The sequence below is a fragment of the Sinohyriopsis cumingii genome, chromosome 1, assembly GCF_028554795.1.
Source record: "Sinohyriopsis cumingii isolate HCF-2022 chromosome 1, ASM2855479v2, whole genome shotgun sequence".
NCBI classification, from domain to species: domain Eukaryota; kingdom Metazoa; phylum Mollusca; class Bivalvia; order Unionida; family Unionidae; genus Sinohyriopsis; species Sinohyriopsis cumingii.
In genome coordinates this window covers 179876450-179899140 of record NC_142961.1, presented here as the reverse complement: position 1 = coordinate 179899140, position 22691 = coordinate 179876450, and the positions used below count along the sequence as shown (strand labels likewise).

The window sequence follows — 22691 nt, the reverse complement described above, 5'->3', positions numbered from 1 at the left end:
CCCATTATCAGGTCCGAACTCTAGAGAAGACGACGTCGAAGAAGAAGAGAACTAACACAAAAGAAGAGGAAGAGAAGTAAGTGAATGAGGGAGGATAAAGAGAATTGAATCTTCTATACTTACTTTGAAGTCTTATTCCGCTGCATGGCTTGTAAAAACATTGTGCGTCGTCATGGTTTTTGGAAAAACCCATGCTAAGTCCGAGAGAAGCGCGCATTTCGTATTCTAATTCCACATAGTTCCGCTTATAGTCGCACTTGCATATTCTATCAGTTGTCTCGTTGCCTGGTAACCACTCAACCTCCCCTTCACTATTACAGTCTGAGTGGTAATAATCACAGATTTCTACCATTGCACTAGATAATCTGTTACTTGGCTGGTAGGTGCCAGATGGACATTTCTCCATTTTCGGTGTTGAAATCTCGTTATCAAATAGCATGTAGTGCCCTGAAACATAAAGGGTCAGCATTTTGTGTTAATCAGAGTTCTTATATTTTAAAAAATTGAGCATGAACATTAAATATCAATTTTTATGTAATATTTATGTGACGGGGCAAATTTCTATTGATCTATGAAGAACACATTAGTTTCAGACAGAGAATAATTAATTAGATTTATGGAGACAGGCTCTTTTGAAATCGGTATATTGCAATAATTTCCAAACGTCTGGTCAGGTACAGTAATGAGCCTAATTCACTTTTGTTTATATTGCAGCCAGACCGACTATTAGGGACACGGTTAAACTTCGATTTTATAGTGGAAATGTAAAAACTTGAAATTGTCCAGAACGTTATTCTGAGAGTAAAGGTGAAATTGACCCAGAATTGGCGCCTAGCTATAAAAGGCGGCAAATATATTTAATCCTGAGTGGTTACGCCAAAACAAGGAGTGTGTTTCCCACACTAAATTTCCTAGTGTTAATATCGCCACATCAGACATATAATTAGTCTAAGCTTTGCTGCAAGAGTAAACGTACTAAGACTCCAATAGGAATTTGAAAGATATTCTCTATCGTAAAACACTTGCCCAAGAGACCAGAGGACTGAAAGATCAACGGTCACAATTTTGGCTGTAGGAGCGAGAAAAACGCAAGGGGGAAAATAGCTCTGCAAAGGTATCTTCAGATGTATCATCAGATGTACGTACGCACTGACGCAATCAATTAACTGTGTATCTACATGTTTACATAACACCTACCCACATAAAGAAAGGGGACCGAAGGGAGGTGAAGCAGTAGGAAGGCTGGAGAGAGGAAAGAAAAAGGAAGGAAAGAAAGGGCGAAAGGACAGAGAACACCAACAGTGAAATTGGAGGGAACCAGAGCTAAGCAGGTTATGCAATTGTACAAGGCTGCGACTTCGATGATTCATTTCCTACGGGGGCTCGTGTCATTCTGTTCTATATATCTGCTCATATCTCTGTTTATTCCACCTATAAGTTTACTCGATCCGGGTAATAACACCGAGGGCGATCATCTCCTAGATAACGAGCACCGAATAAAGCGGACACATTGAAAGAAGGTATAATCTGCCAATCAGCCCACACCCATTGCAAGTGAGAGGCGTACCTTTACAATTTATACCATCAAACATTAATAAATTACGTGTCAATAGCAGCCTCTCCATCCCCAAACAAAATGGCAAATTATTATTTGTCAAAGAAAATAATTATTTATCATAAATGTCTTAATTTAATATTCATTCTCCACGGGTCGTGAAGTAACATAATTATACTGCGCTTAACATATAGTAACAGAAATATACTGTACATAGCATGTGGTAACAGGAATAAACTGTACATAAAATGTGGTAACAGAAATATACTGTACATATCATATGTTAACATAATTATACTGTACATAAGATGTGTTAAAATAATTATACTGCTCATAAAATGTGGTAACAGAAATATACAGTACATAGCATGTGGTAACATAATTATACTGCAGATAACACGTGGTAACATAATTATTACTGTACATGAGATGTGTTAAGATAATTATACTGCACAATAATACGGTATATAGTATGTGGTAATATTCTTATACTGTTCATTACTTGTGGCAACATACTACTTACAGAACATGCGGTATCATAATCATATTGTACACTTCTGGAATCATGATACAGTATGTAACATGTGGTAACATTCTTACGTAACATGCAGTAGCATACTATACTACACATAGCATGTGGCAACATAAGTAATCCTTGCATACTTGTGGTAACAGTATTTATTTACGTCCAATATACAGAAAACACTTTGTAAATTTGATATGACATTTTGTATGACTTAAAAGGGAGGACAGCCAGTTTATACTTACCTTCTTGAATATTAAATGGTTTCATGCATAGCTCTTTATTAACTCCTTTGGTTGTTGTTGGTAGACAGTGGTATAATTCCGTCGTAGTACAATTTAAAACAACCGTTCTAATATTCCTTTCCCATGTGTCAAATTTGGGGCACTTTGTCTTTATTAGGTTACCACTCGAGGGGCTTATAGCAAGCAACAACTGAAAAATGCGATGGATATTTGTTTTAGCGAAACAATTAATTGCAAATTCATATATTGCTATGTGTGAGCCCCTCCCCCCCCCCACATTATGGCCGAAAGTTTAATAGATTTTATGTCTGCAGTCGCCATAGATCTGTATTATTGTTTTTTTTTCTTTCTGTCAACAATTAAAAGAGAGTTTGTATAATTTTTTTAATTTAGATATAGTTTTGAATTTGGGGTTGATCTTTTCTAAACGTTTTATTGTTGTTAATTGTCGGAGTTCCTGGTCTGGCAACCGAACTTTACTGAATTCTAAATGTTGACCCTCCCCCCGCTTCTCGTTTGTAATCTTCAAAGTAAACGTCACGGTGAAAGTCCATTTTCGAAAAACGTTCTCGGACGAGTTGTAAGTCATGTATACAGTGTACCAAGGATTCGCTCGACAGCGAGGACATGGTTTAGGAGATATGTTGAAATCGGCCTTTCGTTCGGTGGCCCCCGTTTAGAAACCGATGGTAACATGAGGATTTTTCATTGAAAGATGCTGCACTAATGCACGGTAAAGAATTTATCCAAACTGTCATCATCGACAAACAAAACCCCAAAGAAGTTTTCTTGAGTGCAGGCAAAAATGTCTTGCTTCAAACAGGGAAAGACATTTTGGGAAGACGAGAAACGCCCATAAATGCCCTGGACACTGCAGAGACAGGCATTTTTGCTTCTCTGAAACCACAGCAAGGACAAGGCAGAAAGAGACGACGAGAACACCTCTTCAGCGAACTTCACACTCATAAAGCTGATTGAGACTTAGACGTTTTTGGTTATTAAAAAATCGCAAAGACGGAAAGAAAGAAAATGATGCACCGAGAGTCTTGCACCTGTTCCATGTAGGAACTGGATCTGTTTGCCATGCCACCCACCATGACAGCAAAGCAAGAATCGAAATTGGTCGAATTTTATCACAGATCCTCTTTGATGGCCTCAGCTACCATCGAGTTTGAAATCAAAGGACAGCCCGAAGATTACATCGATCTGAACAGAAGTTACTTGTACCTGAAAGTCAAAGAACGATACGGATGGTAGCGATCTAGATGCATATGAGGCTCCCGTCAACAATTTCATGCATTCCTTGTTCAGCAAAGTGTATTTGTACTTGAATAACAAGCTGGTCAGCAGCAGCATGGATACTTACCCTCAACATCATCTCCGTGGCTGGCATAGAAGAAGACGACAGAAATTGAAGATTGGGGTAAAGAGGCTAATCAAGCTGCCTCTGCACTCCCAACCACAACAGTGAATTGAGACAATAACTGGAGTAGGCGATGTTAGTGTGGGCTCGGCCTGGGAGATATAATCAGTAACAGCTGCATCTGAAGTTCCTGCATTGTTCCGAATACTCCTTTCAGCAATGGACCTAAAAATTCACTCCTTCACTGATGTGATAGTGTATGTGTAAGTGTGTGTGAGAGAGAGTGTGTGTGTGTGTTCGTACGTTTGTGTGGATGGTAGATATTGTATTTATATGGATTAATGTAGAGTGAGCATTTTTGTCCTACCCTTCTGTGTGGATAGTAGAGTGTGTGTTTTTATGCGTTGGTGTACGTTTGAGTGAATAGTATATTTCTGATTGTTTTTTATTCTTCTCCTTCCCGTGTGTGGACAGTAGATTTTGGGGTTTGTATGCGTTTGAGTACGTTTGCATGGAAAGTACATACTGAGGTTTTTGATATTATATTTTGGGGTGTTTTTTCTTTTCCTTCCCGTGTGTGAAAAATGTATTTTGGTTTTGTGGATAGTATATTAAGGGTTTGTGTTTTCTCCTCCCCGTGTGTGGATAGTATATTTTGGTTTTGTGGATAGCATATTAAGGGTTTGTTTTCTTCTCCTCCCTTGTGTGTGGATAGTAGATATTATGTGAAGTGAGTCTAATATATGTTTTCCTTCGCGTTCGTCGTTCGCATCACCAAAGCATAACCAAAAACTTTATTGATAGCAACTTGCAGGAATGCTGGAACCGAAACATCAAAGGCAGGAAACTATATTCCATTCTAACAGATATTGAGAGGAATAAGAAACAACCCAAAATCAATAACATTGATTATAAAAAAAAAACATAACTAGAATCTATACCGGAAAAACAAAATTGACCAGCAGCTTTGGGCAGTACATAGGACCCCAACCCCACAACCCAAACTGCTACCACTGCCGAGTTCCAGAAGACCTAAAACATATATTCAACACATGCCACAAACTAAAGAATGAAAGAATCAACCTAAAAATGGAGCTAAATAAGACTGAAGTCCCGGAAACATACCCCGAGTTTTTAATGAATAACAACCGCAACCGTAATCTCACATAATTAAACTACCCGAAATACAGTGTGTCATACACCACCGGACGCCACTCCTAGTGTAACTGGGAGGGAAATTGGATGCGGAGGTAGCGTACAGTAAGGGTGTGTAACGCCAAGCGCGGGCTGATGCTGCAGCACACTGGGGTATCCGGATGTATGACCCGCTAAACAATAAATAAATATCATTAAATTAATTATTACTAGGAAACAGGCTAACAAACTAAATGTAAGGAACAATAAGATCAGATGTCTTTGATATATCTTAACGACCCGAGTATTCGGCAAAGATATCTGTCTTATCAAAATACATTTAGCCTGAAAATAACATACATAAAAAACTCTATCCACAAACTAGGAAATAATCAAAACAAAATATGTCCAAACATACCATAACTAGTATATCAGCCAACAACTTAAAATCAGGTAATAAAAAATATCCGATGTCTTTGACATGTCTTAGCGACCCGAGTATTTGGCAAAGATATATGTCTTAACCATATAGACTTAGCCTGAAAATAAAATAACACCAAAATAATAATACCTGACAAATAATGCTACTAGGTGCATGAATAGGAAGTGAGGGAAAAATTGTAAAACAAAAAATTAATTAAACGGGAATTTGTTGTTTTTCTCTCTTTTCTTCAAAGAAGGAAAGAGAAAGAAATTTTTTTTTTATCTTTTACCGAAGCTTTATTTTTTTAGCTACGTCTCTATTATACCATCAAACTAACCTCTCCTTTACCCGCTTTCTCTAAACTACCTGACAGCACAACATGAACGTAACACCATTAATACCTCTGAGAATCTAACAATCTAGCTGAAGGTGACAGTAATATCTATACCACGAGAAATTCTAGGTCCCTGAAATTAAAACGTATAAGGTGGTCCTACATCCAGGACCATCAGGGCCGCCGCACATAGTGGCAAACAAATAAATAACTTAAGGAAAGAAAGACCTCAAATTAGCTTCTATAACGTGGTATAAAACATCAACGACCATCAGGCCCAGCAGCACAAGGTCGCAAATAAAACCACGATACTTTAGACACGCATTACCTTAAATACCGAATTCAACATATAAGGTGTTCTCAAAAGTCCAAGGCCATCAGGACCACCCACACAAGGTAGCGAACTTTACTAAAAGCTGTCACCTAAGATAGCTCTCCTTAGCAAAACTCTAACTCAAAACAGCACAGAGTTATTTTCCTTCAAAGTTGTGTAGGACGACAATTTAGATCCGATACCCTGAATTCTTGGAGCAGCGACCTGTGACCTTGGATCTACCTTTCCTCCCATTCCTCCCTTGTCACGGCCGGACATCAAAACAATCAGCGTGCAGTGCACGCCTTTAATGGAACTGAAAACTCAGTACCAAAAATATGAGTTTGTGATGGGTCATTCCCACTCATTATACCTAAATACAACTAAGTAGTACCGGCTGAATAAATTGAGTGTGTGCAGGGTCTATTCCCACTCACCGTCAAGCCCTCCATTCAGACAGTCAGAACCTCTATTAGGTCCACCGCCTGACGGCTTCAATTAAAAAGTGCTCCCTGAACACATACATGCCTGGGGGATTTGGCTCCAGTTCCTCCCCATCAATTAAATTTCCTACCATGTAGGCAAAACCAGAGGTACATGCTCGGAAGAGCGCAAACCTCTATAATCCAACATAGACAGATCGTTTGCGCCATTCAACATTGAATAAACGAAGATGGCAGTGGATTTGATTAAGAACTTAAAAAAAAAAACAAATAGTTGGTACTGGATGGTGGATGCCGCCTATGTGGTGGAAAAGCTAGAACACGAATGGAGGTATCCAGTTACCAAAGACTTTTTGACAATTCAAGTGATTAGCCTGAAAGTAGCAAGGGATCTTGTACAAGGCATGATAGTGGAGGAAGTAGAAAAGTTAAGACTCTTCATACAAAAAACATCTGTTAGAGTTGGAACCTTGAAGGAGGCCCTTGATAATGTAATGAAAGTCAGGTGTTTTTAGAAGATATATTGAATTTGAAAAATTGGTCTTTTGTGAAGTCGGGGCTTAACAAACTAAAGAAAGCTGAAGAAATGATGAGAAAAGTGCTAGAAGAAGAGGTAAAACATATTAAAAATAAATGGGCAAAAGAGAGAAAGGAAAAAGAAAACAGAAAGAAAACTGAGAAGTTTGAAAACATGATATACAAGTTAGGAGTGTTAAAGGGATTTTCCCGCTCTTTGACCCGATTGAGGTTAGCCCCTTGCTACATTGTTAACAATATTTAGTACCGTGACGTCACCTCATCTGTTCCATTCCTATTGTCCCTCTACAACAACCCAAATTTCCCTTGTCCTTATACAGGCCAAATATTCCTCATGTTAAATTCCCATTGACCGTAAACAGCCCCTCGACCCTTTTGACTTGATTTTCCTTTGTCCGTATAAATCTTGTCCTTAATCGTGCCCACGACCTTTTTTGACCGGTATTTCCATTGTCCGTAAACAGCCCCCAATTACTACTTAGACCTTCATAAGGACTAATTTGGATTCACTTCATTATATTCTTAGTTCCTATCACAGTTTTTATTTATTACTTTAATAATTAAATTGTTTGTTAAATTTTACAAAACTTATTGGGTTCGATTCATTTTTGTTACTACGTTTGTGACCATAGAGTCGTAACACTAAAATGACTGACCTTTTGTCCCAAACTTCTCTTTTGGTATATAATTTTATTTTAATTGGTGAATTTGCGGGAAATCGGCCATTTCAAAGTCAACTTTTCTCTACATTAAAATGTATGTGGGATGCAAAATGGCACGTTTTCTGATGTAAAGGTCGATTGGTTTGGCTTTAAGGAAAGAATCATCAAAGGATCAGTTTTGTTGTACTAATTCTGTTTCTCCATACAGTGATGTGAAATGGGTGTACAGCCTTATTTTGATAAGTGGATGGCTTTAAAGTTACATCATCGACTGCAGCCGTAGCCCAAAATTGTGTAATACTACCTAAATAGAGGCATGTGCAGTGGGGGTTAATTCACTGCTTCCCTCACAGCCGAGAAGTTCCGAATGACCGTCTACATCAACCTTTTCAAGAATGGGTATATTTAAATATCAAAACAATGTGTGCCTGCTCTGATATAATCGAAGTGTGTCAGTCTCAAAAATCCCTTTGTAAATGGTACGCAGGTTATGATACGTCAGCATTAAGAGGTTAGTGTTAGGACTGGTCGGCCTGGTGTCAGGATGTGACTGGGTAGGACATTATGCTACATGTCTGCGGCATGATGCCCCAGTGAGAGACATCACTGTAAACTGTCACACTGCAGATATCGTAGCGATATGACTGAAATTATTTTAAAGCTACATTAAAAAAATCCAAATCACACATACACCAATATTTACCAGGGCATACCTAACCAGTCAATTACTGGACGAATGTTCTCTGAAAATTTTGTAAACAACTTGATTTGCTGAGGTACTTTTAAAATAAATAAATGAATTTGACGATCGTGGCTATGTCGATGATGTCACTCTAACTTGCACTCACCACGATTTCGGTTTGATGTCTCTGGAATCTGTCTTGAATCTGTTTATGGAGATTTAAATAAATTTAAAAGAACAACAAAGAATGATGCGCTACAAGCTATTCCCCTTGACGAGAATTATTTTCATTTCTGCATTGATTTTTATATTTCGACTTTATTTTTTAGCTTTGAAATTGAATTTTTCAGTGATAAATAATGGTATCTATTAGTATGTTGCTTAAGATCGCCTTTTGGTTTTCTTCATGTAGATTCGTAACTGCTAATGACGAAGTCATGTAAATTGTAAATTTTACTTTTCATTACTATTGCAGGAGTTAGTATAATTGCTCCAAGTTGCTAATGTTACTTAAATTTCAATGCAAACATTGATTTAAATGAAGAATGGGTACTTTTATATCTAAATTGTCAAGAAGCCTATATGATAAATGGTTTTCATGTCTTCACAAAATATACGTTTTGCAACAAGAATACAAGTTATGTCGAATACAATAGATTCTAAACATTTGATCTGAACGAAAAGTAAAACGTATGAACATCAGTCAGTGGTTAGACGCTACATAAAATGGCAGAACGTATGGTTATGTGCCTTTTCAGTGGCATTTTGATAGTGTGTGCTTTTGTATGCGTGCGTGTATTTCATCCCTAAACATAAGAAACAAGGGCTATTACTACCCACAGATTCCTGTGATAATGCTATAAATGTTGTCTATATTGAAGAGAAAAAAATACCAAAGGTACCGTGACAAAAGTCACCGTTGGCGCCTTGAGAAAGTAACACAACAAGTTCATATCACGAGGGAATAAATCTCCTCTATGTAAGTATTAATGAACAATGGAATAACCACTTGCATTATTTATGTTATTACGCGTTATTAATGATTTCTGGAGAATTGATTGCTGGCACGTGATTCTGGGCCAACGAAAACCCCGATCCTACACTAGCAAACGTTTTGCATGCACTATATAAGTAGTAGTGATGTGTAAGGTTTATTTTACCAGACAATACAGAAAGGTCTTTATTATGAAGGTTGAACTACTAGCCATTTTAAATCTAACAACTACGATGATAATGAAGACGACAATAACAAATAAATCAACAACAAACAACATTAACGGCAACAATATGAAACACGAATAATAATAATAATAATAATAATAATAGAGCCTTTTTTATACTTAGCAGGCTCAAGGAAACATGAGTTAGGAAAACTACACTTACTATAGAACGCTCACTTTTATTATACATCATGTTCCAGGAGTCAGTTACCTACTAACTACTATTCAGCACTCAATACTTACTTTCCAAATCACCGCTTGAAGTGACCAATACTAAGTTGTTCATTGTCAAAACTAAATTATCAACTATTCAACATTCAAACTTATAGCATTAACATGATATTGGAATGAGCAATATTAGGTCGTCTTCTGTATAATATCTACACTATAGCATACCGTTGTAGTGATCAACGTTATGTTGTCCACTATCCAACACCCATCACTTACAATCCAAAAAAGCTGTTTGAGTAACCACAGCACACTCATCTACTATACAATACCGTGCACTTAATATCCAACTCATCATTTTGAATGGCATATACACAGTTACCTATTTTCCAACACTTCACACTTACTATCCAAAATGGTGAGTGGCCAACGCCCACACGTCTACTATATAATACTCCGTGCTGCTATCCAATATGTTGTTTTGACTAACAAATATTCACTTATCTACTAACTAAGGTACACGAGTCCTCGCCTATACAGAAGTATACCTATACAAGATTCACGGAATGAAGGAAGGTATAAGAGTAGGAGTATTTGCAGTAAGTAAGTAATAAACGTAGCTATTTTCTCTGAAGTGACTTGGCTATAGAACTCATAAAATGTCACTGGGTAAGTGTAAGTGTTAGTTGCACATTTTTTGAAGTCACTTTGTGAGAGTATGGAAACATTTCTAAGAGTCTACCAAACGATTTTCTTGGTGGACGAACTTTGCTCTGAGAGTCTTGTGAGAAAGATGTTATCAAAATCGCTAGGATTTCGTTTTGCCATAGCGTCTCTCCCAGTATGAAGTGACACAGTAAGTCGTCGTCGCTTTGTGTCTGGTTTTTCCTTGAAATGATCGTTGTATGGTGGCAGACTAACGGAGTATGATATGATTGGGATACCCATCTCTCTCATTGTATAATATTTCCTCTAGGTAAGAGGATGCTCTCATTTAGTTTCATAGTCATCTTGTGAAGATGGAAGAGCTCTAATAGATCACGCATCTGTTTAGAGAGTTACAGACAGCAATTGGACAATGCACCTCAAATATGATGTGTGGTTACTCATTTAGAAATAAAGATCAAGAAACGTGTTATATAAAGCGCATTTGGCTCCAGAATTCTCAGAACGTCAAACTTAAGTAACCTCCAAGACAGGAGAAAACAGACAAAGGTCAATATTACTATTAACATTGTCAAAAGGTTACATTGGTCTTTAGAGTGTTCCAAACAAAGTGAAAAGAGAAAAAAACACGGAAGAGGAACATTCAGAAGCAGAAGAGCCCATACCAGTGAAGAAATTCAAAACGTCAAGGCTATAAAAGGAGAAGAAAACAAATGGGCATTTGGGATTTGTTTTGACATTTCATTGTGATTCTTTTTAGCGATAATATACCCCAAACGTGAATGTCTCATTATATTGGATAGTATATGTGTGGGCAGCGTGTTGAATAGTAAGCATGAGGTGTTTTAAAGTATGTGTGGGGTTTTGGATAGTAGATAACCGAGTATTGGTCACTCAAAACGATATTTTGGATAGGGTTATGGATACTAGATGATTGAACGATGGCTACTCAAAACAGAATAGAAGTGTTGGGTGTTGGATAGTAGATGAATGGGTTTTGGTAACTACAACGGCGTGTTGATGGTATAGTGTTTGGTGTTGGATAGTAGATAACTGGATAGTAAGTGTGGGGTGTTGGAAAGTAAGTTTTAACACTACATATTCTTTTGACTCTATATTGCCTTGACCCTTATCAGTATTAAAAAGGGCTATATCGCCACAATATTAGTTTACCATTAAGAATATATTCCCATGCAAAAAGGCACCATTGGATCATACTGTTAATTTCCCGTTAGACTCCCAAGGGCCTTTTTGACCCCGAAGCACCTCATCCCTTGCTAAACTGCACTTTGGAGCAATAATGTTAATTAAGTAAGAGCCGCAAGTAAGTTTTGGATCCCATAGTGCCCAGAATAATATTGATAAATACAATGTGTCAAGTTAAGTTTTCGAATATCAAAAGCTTTGATATGTGAAGTGTAAACCCACTTACTCAAGTGGTCACGTGGTTTCACCCTCGTAATCCTTAAGTCCTGGGATCGATCAGCACATTGGCAAGGTTTTATTCTGCTTCCCACTATCAGAGCCTGATTGTAATGCTAGTTTTAAATTGCAGCAACAACAACCGTTTTTTTCTCTTAGATACGATGCCACAGTTAATAAATATTTGCACAGATAATTTTCTCTGTTGCCTTGATGAAGAGATGTAAAACTTACCACGTTGCAAAAAATTATTAGGCTGAGATCATTCCTTACAGAAACCATTTTACCTCCACAGATCTTTTTTCTAAAAGGAAAGAAAAAATATAAATGAAGTAAACACTATTAAAATAATATAATTAATTTAAATTCCCGTAAAACGTGCAAGACAGGTTCGCAATAACATTTCGCACTCTCCAATTTGCGAACTAATTGTAAACAAGAGATGGTTTAATCTGTTGGAAGTGTTATATGTAAGGCCCCATGGGTGGTTTAAACATGTTTGCTAAGTCTAAAATAACGATATAGAGATGGTATAAAGATGGCGGGTAAAATGCTAAGGAGGCTATTATTTAGCTAACGATTCTCTTCTTAAGAAATTTAGCTTCTACTCAAGAGAATTTCGGAATTAAGTATACAATTTAATATCGGAATAAACTATAATCTACATTAGAGAGCCCATTTGGCTTAGTGATTATTTGCCAGACATGTGTCCTGAAGGGTTTGGATCTGATCGCTATCATTAGATCAGCCCTGCTCGGCTCCAGTGATATATACAGGCAATTTATTTAATTCCAGTGCTTCGGCACGATATCACCTTTGCCCTAAAACACCATACAACCCGTCTGCTTATGCCACAATTTCACGAGGGTCATCTGTTGAGTTTTATGACTTTTGTGAAACCACTTAAATAACGATACTATGTGAATCGAATCAGCTTTAGTTTTTAATAGTATTTTAGAGACGTTGCGATAAAATGAAATTCGGAAAAGCCTATTCATTTGCGGTATGAAAGACAATACCATCACGAGGGAAAGGCATAAGGCGGCAGGTTTCATGAGAAATACGTGTCTTAAGATGTCTGTAAGTATTATGTTGATTATATTTGACGAAGTCACTTCACTGATGCCATTGATTAAGTTATTGCCTAAACGGAGCGCTGATATTTTGTCAGCCGGCAATAATGTTTCGCGATGGTGGCGATGTCACGGTGATTCAGCAACCAATGATAAAAATAAACTATTAAAAACAGCTATAGTGCGTAAATGACATTTTAAGTTACTGCTTTTGATTGAAATGATGTCATCGACATCATCACTAGCAAGGAGAAATAAAGGACAGGTTGAATATGAGCTTGAATGTAGCCAGATAAGGAAAAAAAAAAGAACATAAAAAAGCAATAAAAAAACGCATCAGCCTTCCTATTCATTATGAGCCAAAGGCCGATGGAATAAAAAAGAATGGAACGTTTCCATCTACCTGCTAACACAGCAGATTGTCTGATATTTCTATACAAAAATATTAAACATTAACAACGTTTAACGTCACTGATGCAAGTTCCATTAATTAAATATAATTGAACCTAATTAATTTAGAGCAGCCTCATGATCAGACCCGCTCTTAACAGATCCATCACGTTCAGAGTAACAGACCTCTGCATATGGTTTTAAAACGGTATTTTCAGCTTTAATAAATTAATATTGGAGACTGACGTTCTGTTGTGTAGTAAATCAATTATATTCAATGATGAACACAGTTCTTCATTTGAAAGAAGGAGAACGAGAAAGCCACACTCGGCTGCATTTTCAGTACCAATTTGCGTATTTCTAAGTACAAGTTTTGAATGATTTTTTAACAGTAATAATGACGTAAGTTTTTCCTATTCAAACCTATTAGTTGATTTCCGCTACATTCGCTCTGTCGTGCTCGTAAGTAGTGGAGAACAACTGTTCAGCAGCTACAAAAACCAGTAGTAAAAATCCATAATGTAATAAATGTGCGGATAGAGGAATTGTGTATAAATAACAGCTAACACCATCCGCAGCTTTAGCTGCTAAGATCGCTGAATGACACAGTATCGTACAAAATAAATGGCGACATAAATCAAGGAACTGCTACGAGTTTATGTAGTAACCTTGGACGCAGAATGAATGCAAGGATTGAGATGAGTGAATCGGAAAATGAATAATTAAGCTTGGCAGAACTGATCAAGAATAAAGCCATTCATTATTTTTAACGACTGTGTTCACCAAAGAGGATGTTCTAAGCTTGACAATTCCGTTAATGAATCATCATCCATTTCAATATCTGTTATAAAATTATAACAGTATTCTGTGTATGCAAGTATATACATGTCATACCTCTATTTATAAATCTGCATAAATGGAGTTGTATTTTAAGCACCAGTAATTTAATTGTATTTACCCTTTATTTGCCCCTGCATAGATTTGATTAGTTCTTATCAGTGGTTCCAAAGTGAGTGTCGTTAACATGGTTTTCAGTTTTGATGATTATGAAACAGATCCTTCAAGAATAAATTACAATTTTCATTCAGGTTTTTAGCTTTCAAGATCAGAGTGTAATTTCTGGAAAAGTCGTATGTGAAGATTGCTGATTCTCTGGCCATTCCAGTCTCCTACTTCGACAACCATTCTCTGCCGAAAACTTAGGCCTTTAGGACTTCTACATTTTTAAATTATCAAGATGAGAGATATAAAATCAAATGCAAATAATCTTATTCAAACTTACCTGTAACGGATTTAATGAATTATATATAGCAGGGGCTTTCCATATTTAAAAATAGCCTTACAATGCAATTAGGGTGTTCTTTGATATGAGTGCATTTCTTTTTTAAATAACATCAGCTGTACCACATCACCACCACCACCACCACTAATAATAATAATAATAATGTTTCTTGGTGCAGAAAATGTTCACCACTGAGTCTATATGCGAGTAATTTCAATATCTTCATGTAGAAACTTTACTTGTGAGGGTTTTTCAACAATCGATCTACCTCTTAATCCATATTCCTTCCATAGTCTAATTTGTTGTTAATCTTAATAGATGTTTCACATCATTTGTTCTTGATTTAGAAACATAAGAACGCAATATAAATAACAACTTTAGACCGTGTTACAAATAATAGCTATACTTACATGAGCTGTTTACAAATGTTGAAGGGAACAGGTAAAACTGACAAGTCTTTAGTTGAGCTTTCTTCAAAATTGCAGATATGTAGAAATATGTAGAATTCTCGGGCATTTAAAATGAATTATTAGGTATAAACTTTGTTTCCTTACCTGTTGCCTGTATGAACACATTCAAGTTTCCCAAACATCATGTGCTAAATATAGTCAATACCTATGTGAAATCCCAGTTATTTAGTACATGTACTTACAAGTACAAACCGCACCCGTCTAAATTACTTACCTAAATATATGTAGTTAAGCCTATCTAATAATCGTACTAGTAAAGGGACGTAACTGATTACTTGCTCACTCACGTTCCGTATATCCTATAGTATATGTTTAAGACTGGCGCGTGTGTCGGCACTTAATATACCATCTCCAATAAACGTTATTTCTTAAAACAAAAAAAAACCAGCAAAACCAACAAAACAAAAACAACACCCAATAATTAAACCCAGACATAATGAACTGCTAGACAATGCTTTTGTTTAGTTTCTTATTTATCTCTTAATCTTTGCTATGAAATGTGTCATGCTTAGTGGCACATCAGCACATGTAAGGCTACGAAGTTCCAGAAAAGGTGTAATTTACATAATTTAAAAAAAAACTTAGAATATAATGAAAGGAATACCGTAAAGACAAAAAATTTTTTTTTAAAAGAAATACCATACGCAAGTATCAAAATAAATAGTGTAAAAATAATAGAATCAGCTGTTTCAATAGTTCTTGCTAAATATATATCCCGGTCAATGTGTTTATTCAAATACTGGTAAAAGGTAAATGTATTTATATTATGCTTACAAAATGTGCACATCAGCTAGTAGCTAATAAAGCATTCGACTGAAGTATAATTTATCAGAAAAACACACTTACAAATAATATATACATACCTTTATACAGACGTATTTCTTAGAATAATTATATTTTTATGTAAATTAGATTTATCATAAAGGTAGTTACTAACGTCGTAGCATCTTTGATGTATATCTTCGAAGTCTAAACCTTCGATAAGGATTTGTTTCACTGTCAACCGGACTTGACACGACTCTTTCAGTATGAAGTTTATTATTTTTATTACTTGGTGCCATATTCCAAGAGGATTACAACACATATTTATGGATATCATGGTTGAATATGTAGAGTTAGCAACAGCGTCTGCATTTATCTCTGTCTATCTGTCTGTCTGCACAATATTGCAATTGGTGTGGAAAAATCCTTGTGGCTTCTACAAATCTTGGTGTAACCACTACTAGGACCAGGTGTCAGAGGACTACTGCTGTTCCCCAGTAGTTCCTTGCCTCAACCATGCTTAAGAAAGAGGGATTTTAAACAAACAGTTAAGCAATTTTAAAACATGACATAGAAAAGGAAAAGTGAAATAACCTTTGCACAAATAAAAATATGTGCAGATAAATATGGCTATTGTACTAATGTACAGCAATCACACAGAGTAGATACTATTAACGTAAAAGCAAACTCATAGACCAGTATAACTTAAAGAGTTCTGTTCCAAAGTCATGCCAAGCAGCCTAGGCACATCCTAGCGATACATCTGCATCTGCATTACTAGTTTCTAAGCCATTGCGGTTATTTCAAAGCTGTGTAATGACTTCAACACCTTAATAAAGATCAAATGTGGAAATATCTTGGAGCTATCTTTCAGAAACAAGACGGTTTGGGTGGGGTTCTAGTGGTAGTGGTAATGGTATACGGTATATTATGAGTCGGAGTTTGCATTTCAAGTGATTAAAGAGGTTTCCAATTGTTCCCTTGTAACTAATTACACAGTTTACAGTTTGCATTGTTTGTTCCCTTCACAGAATACTGCCATGTGTGTTAGGTAAACAAACGAATATTTGAATAATAATTTTCTAATCGAATATTCATAAAAAAACAACATTCTGATTAAAATGTACACCAACAAGCAACACGCATGGGGTGTTAACGCGAATCGTCATGCATAGAGCATGAACGTCTTCCCCGTTGTCCCATTTCGAAACTTTGATAACCGTGTATGAAAACTGGCGTGGAGTACCCAGAGTCAAGCAGGAAGTACAAAAAATGTATTATAATTACTAGGTTCATCCGTTAGAAATAGATGCTGTTTAAGGATCTAAGTCCACAAAACGCATGCACTCAGTATATCCAAGCAACAACACATATAGATTTTAATTTTTTGCAGTGTTTATAATTTATTTTTGGAAATGCATTAGTTTAAGTCAACATATGTAAAAATAACGCTTCCTTTATTCTTGTTCTGTGCTCTGATTTTGGTTTCACTGGATAGTTTCGTATTTTGACACCTCCCTGATCTTTAAGGTAGACGGCATGAACCAAGTTATTATAAGCCTAGCATTTACAAATTAACACAGAAGCTAAATCTGTAATGTTTTTTAGATTTACTTTGAGTTAGACTTGAAAATGGGTTGACTTGTTTGGTGACTGCCTGTCACAGTTAGACTAACAATGGAGATCAAATGCGTAATTTGGGCTGCAAATGAACAGCTCACTTGGCTTACGTATTTATGTAAGTCTGCTACAGAGGTAAATATCTAACAATCGAGACGGTTGAGGGGTGATGAAAAGTATGCTACTTTGTTATAGTATTCGTGAACTTTATTCATACATAGGGCACATACTGATTCTTTTAGCTGCATTGTCACAGGAAAATATTCAAAACAGCTCTTTGCTGTCAAAAATGAATGTAAAAAAGAGGGATTGGTTGCAGTGTGTTCAGTAAAAAAGCCACTAGTTGTATAAGGAATGAACCTGATTGCCGCAGTCAAAATCTGATATGCATGCTTTCTACACAAAATCATTATTTTTTTATTTTATTTTTTTGTATCTATAGTGTAAAATTATTCTCATTTTTCTGCAATAGGTCATTGTCGGATGAAAGTTCACGAGATTAACTGTCCATTGAGACCTTTTCCAGCTGCCAAGATTTTACAAGGGAAACAACTCTAAATTACAGACATGAATGTTGTGTTTAACAAAGGAGAGAACTGTATCAGTCTTCTAAATTTAGTTGCAAAGGAGACCTTCTTCACGCTGAAACTATTTTCGTGGCAGTTCTCAACTCTTAATGTTGACGTAAACACTGCAATATACATGCAGATCGAAATTTCATCATCCTGTGTAGAATGTCTCTTTAGGAAAACTGTGTCTAGATGTAGAGTGCAACTAAAGTTGCATAGTGTCTCTTAAGCACCGATTCATACTGTTTTCTATGTTTGGAAATGTTTTCCAAAGGAGTCAGAACAAGGTGACACCAAGGAAACCACGATGTCTCCATCACTGTTGTCATTGTCGCAGAGCATGTCGAGCTGTAAACGTGCTTGAACATGCAAAATCCAAGCTATGGGATGGAAGACACAAAAGATAAATATTCCACGAACAAGTTCCATTACTTCAATGTTTCTAACATAATCAGTTGATAAAGAATCATTGCTTCACTTTCAATAATAATTATGATGTATTCAGTCTTCAGAGGTTTTGAACAATGCTCTTCATTCTTATTGTGTATGTTATATTCAGTTTGTACCTAAAATAGACAGTAAATAGGTTAAGATTCATATGGAGATTTTAGAATTCTGAAGTCTTAATTGTGGCCTGTAACTTCAAGACCTCTATACTCTTTAGAATCCATATAATGAATAATAATTTTTGATACTCAAAGATATTTTTCATTCGTATCAAATTAAAAGCTTCGGAATCATTATGTTTAGGTAATAGTTAATAGTATTTGTTAATAATACATAAAAAAACATCATGCATAACAATATGTAATTACGTCTTGGAGCTGACTAACTTTCCATTTTCGAATTGACCAAGTTACTGAATTATTTTTAGCGAACATGCCTATATTGGGATGACTTTAAGCTGTCAGAGATCACAACCATCACTTCGTTTTTCATAAGCCAGATCTATTATATGTTCAACTGATTAGTTGACTTAAGAAATTTATTGACCTATACAGCTATCGGAACTGTCAGTCAAAATATGTTTTCGTTCGCCTGAAGATAAATAGATTGACCAACACATTAACCCGAATTTTTTTTTTTTTTTTTTTGGGGGGGGGCGGTGTGGGCAACAATAAGTGCCCATATTTTATTTTCTAAACATGATATATTTTAAATGTTTAACATAAGGTTTGTGTCGAATCGTCACCAGTCTTGCTGTATTCTGCCATTGCTACGATGAATATATTTTCTAAAGACGTCGCTGTGTAAATAAAACATAACTAATATAGTGGGAAGATTTGGGGACAATGTAACATTAGGTAACATTGGTTTTTGTTATCCATAATTCCAGAGTTCTGCTGTTAGAGGGGTCACTCGAAGTCAAAGGATTATCAAAAGAGGATTGTTGTGGTAGTTGTTGTTGTTGTTAGAGTGGTTACTGACGTTGGACGCAAGGTTTCCGTTGTTCAGGGAAGGATTGGGAAGAAGGTAACCGATGCAACTGTTCAGTAAAATGGTCCACACTTGTTTGTCTCCTTGTTGCAGACTCAAATTGGCAATGGCCGCACTGATGACACAATACACCACACAGATTTAGCAGAAAATGACGATCTGAGTTTCAGGATTACGTTCTTCACACCACACCAACAAGATTTGGGGTTGTCTTTTTCTGGGAGTCATCTCCTAGAGAACCACTACCTCAAGGTTTCAAAATGATTTGCTTTTGGTTTGAGTGTCGATGCGGAGATCGGCTCGTTTCATCAAGGCTACTTTGTTTCTTTCAAAAAAGCGTTTGGTTTGATGAGAAATGTGAATGAAGCCTTGCAGCAATTGACGCGCTGTCACTGTAAACCATCGTAAGACATCTTTGAAACTGGCTTCTGGGACATGAGCACATATAAGTGGATTTTTTGTGTGACTGATACCGTACAATGCACGAATCAATCTGACGGGAAGATGAGACTGAAGGGACATCATGTTTTGTGACGATAGGTGAGACAGACCCAAAGTGTCCGAGTTTTTTTATATAGATTTTGTTGTTGTTATTATGGTGAAACAGATGGGTATGAAATCGCAAATAATCGGGGGTATTGGATTTTAAATTTACGAGTAAATAGGTGTTTGTGGCTTGAGAGACATTGTCGTACGCACGAGTCAGCCAAGATGTTTATAACTGTTTGGCTAAGACTTGCACTTGCTATTTATCTCAAAGGCTTTTATAAAAGACCTAGTAATAAGCATTAAGACTGACGGCGCGACGAGCGTTACTTTGTTGAAACAACTTTTGGATGATGTAAATGACACTGGCATTACAATGATGCCCTTTACGCGTAAGCCACAGTTACATTTCGTAAGCCACAGTTACATTTCTTCTTCGTCTTCTCCTAACATGTCGTCGAAGATGGCCAGATGGGTTTGACTGGTGTCAGACGCAATTCCGTCGTCTTCGCCAAAAATACCTTCACAAACACGATGGAATCGTCTTGACTTTCTCGCAAGAGTCTGTACGCCGATTGCCACTCTTTGCAACACCGCACGATCCATTGAGGTGGACGATCGATCAAGTGATGCTTATATGTTCGATCAAATGTTTGACAATACGGTTTTGCCTGAACCGCTAGGTCCGGAAATTAACATGTTAAAGGGATGGCGAAGATACAAGGGTTGCCGAATGGCACGATCTATGTGTTTGTCGATCACTTTGAAAGTGGCGGAAGAGGGAACAAAGACAGCAGAGGTAGCCATAATGCACGGAATGTCAGTTTTGACAGGAAGACAGACAAAACAAGAGTTTTTTTAAAATACTTTTACAGGACACGTTTATTGCATGTTAAAAAGGAACAACACGAAATACAAAAATACATCAAAGCTAAACGAATAAGTACAGCGATAAAAAGATCAAAGTTAAATATAAACAAGTGACTATACAAGATGTTTTTGGTAACAAAGGTGTCCTAGGGACAGTGTGTTATGATCTTACAGTCTCTACATTGGGTACAGTCACATTGGTGTCCTCCCGGAATGGCCTTTTTTTTGTTTCCGGTGGCAGGTTCTTTTTCTGGCACTGTCACTAACACGGGTTTAAAAGTTACTTTTTTCACTGTACGTTTGAATTGAGGATCACAGCTCTTGGGCATAATTGGTCTAAGCCTCGAAACCCCACGTACATCTGTTCAGTGTGGTTGTAAGTCACAAGCAACACACACTTCCTCGTACACATCTTCAGTACCTAAAAGTTGACGGATATTTTTTTCGTAGAGGTCGAGAAGTATCCGTATGAAAACGCAAGTCTTTAACAAAATGAGTCTCTCGTGGTCATTTAAAAGGAAAACATTCATTTTTTATTTGCTGGCAAGTACTGTTCGTAAAGAATCCACAAGGAATCGACTTGCAAAGGAAATCCCAGAAAGTAAGTCACTAAGACACACCACTCATCGACCCAAATTCACGGGACACAGTTCTCGCAAGCGTTGGCATACCTCCACCGTTTGAATACTCTCAGCGATTTCCTTCCACGGAATATGTTGTATCACTACTGATAAAGGTCGTGGCATGGTAGCCTGTTTTTCCACCTCTTTTGTCGGAGGGAATTAAGTGTATTTTCTGCACAGGTATGATAGTACTTCACTTCTAATTGTCGTTATATTATTCAAAATCTTCTCCTGGAGCGAAAGTAATTGACATAGTAAGTAAGTTCTGACCACTGCCATTCAAGGTAACGGTCACGAATGTCAATAAAATCTTCTAATGTAAACGGTCTCAAGCGGAATATTCGAATGAACGCAAACTTGATCCTGAGAAATCTGACGAGTTTGTTGACTTTTTCACTTTCCTCTTGTGAATTTCCCGACACAAAAATTCTACAGTCGCCAATTGAAATTTTGCTTTTGAAAGTAACTGACAAACATTCTTGTAGATCTTCTCTAGAAGTTCGTTTGGTAAACCTTGAATATTACTTTTCAAATGAGGTTTAAGTACTTGTCTCGGTGTTGTCCAACGTTTGACTCCTAGCCAAGCCTGTATTTTAAACGACATCGCATACCACTTCAATGGCCAGAGTCCCACTAAAGGTAGGTAGTTACAACGCGGAGACCATTGAGCATGTTCCAGGTAAGCCGAATCTTTCTGCTTCCACTTGTGAAGTGACACACTGCAACTGAAGCATTTGACTTTATTCCTTTTACCCAAGGAATAACACCGGCTCTGGCTAATTCTTCGCGGGTAGGTCTTCCCTGATATAGACCATTTTACTTGGAACGTTTGGAGTTGACTTTAGAAGTTGCAGTATCCAGGCAAAGTCACAGGGAACAAATATTTGTCTTTCAAGGGCTCATTTCGATGAAGGAACGGTGAAATCAGCAGGAATTTATTTAGGATTACATAAGTAGGGTGGTTGCTGCATGGTTTCAAGTGGAGGATGACATTGACCATGAAAACTAGTAAAGTGATAAGGTGTTCTGTAACGAGTGGCATCACTTTCGCATCCGTCAGGTTTGACACGCACAGCATCACGTTCTATGGTAGGTGTCGTAGTAGTGAATGCAAAATTCGCATGATGTGGTACTGAATCGCTCTCATCGCTAGGCACAGCATCGCACTCCACTTGAGAGTCAGCGATCTTGAATGATGTCTTTTTAAAAGCATTCATCTTTCTCGCTTGGTCTAGTCACAATAAACTATCGGTCTTTGACATTGTTCCTTTTTATATGCTGACCAATATCGACGTGTCCGTATGGCAAAGTGAAGTGATTGTGAAGCCGAACTCTCTTCTGGTACACGATTCGATACACATTTTCCAAAGGTCTACTGAAGATTTGGTTAGTGGGTAAAGGTACAATCTTGTGCAGTT

At 37.0% G+C, this 22691-nt stretch overlaps 1 protein-coding gene across 6 annotated transcripts in view; it reads right to left on the bottom strand.

The window, feature by feature from the left end:
- LOC149808484 (uncharacterized) overlaps positions 1-15045 on the bottom strand; it is a 51350-nt gene extending 36305 nt beyond the window's left edge. For 5 of the 6 annotated variants that reach the window (XM_089978013.1, XM_089977984.1, XM_089978022.1 and 2 more), the window contains exons 1-4: positions 14991-15045; positions 11926-11995; positions 2324-2513; positions 124-447 (exon numbers count right to left, since the gene is read on the bottom strand). In XM_089978013.1, the coding sequence (XP_089834139.1) occupies positions 124-447; positions 2324-2513; positions 11926-11995; positions 14991-15031 (625 nt within the window). In that variant the 5' untranslated portion in view covers positions 15032-15045. The other variant, XM_089978030.1, reaches the window with a different exon arrangement.
- Positions 15046-22691: the final 7646 nt, after the last annotated feature.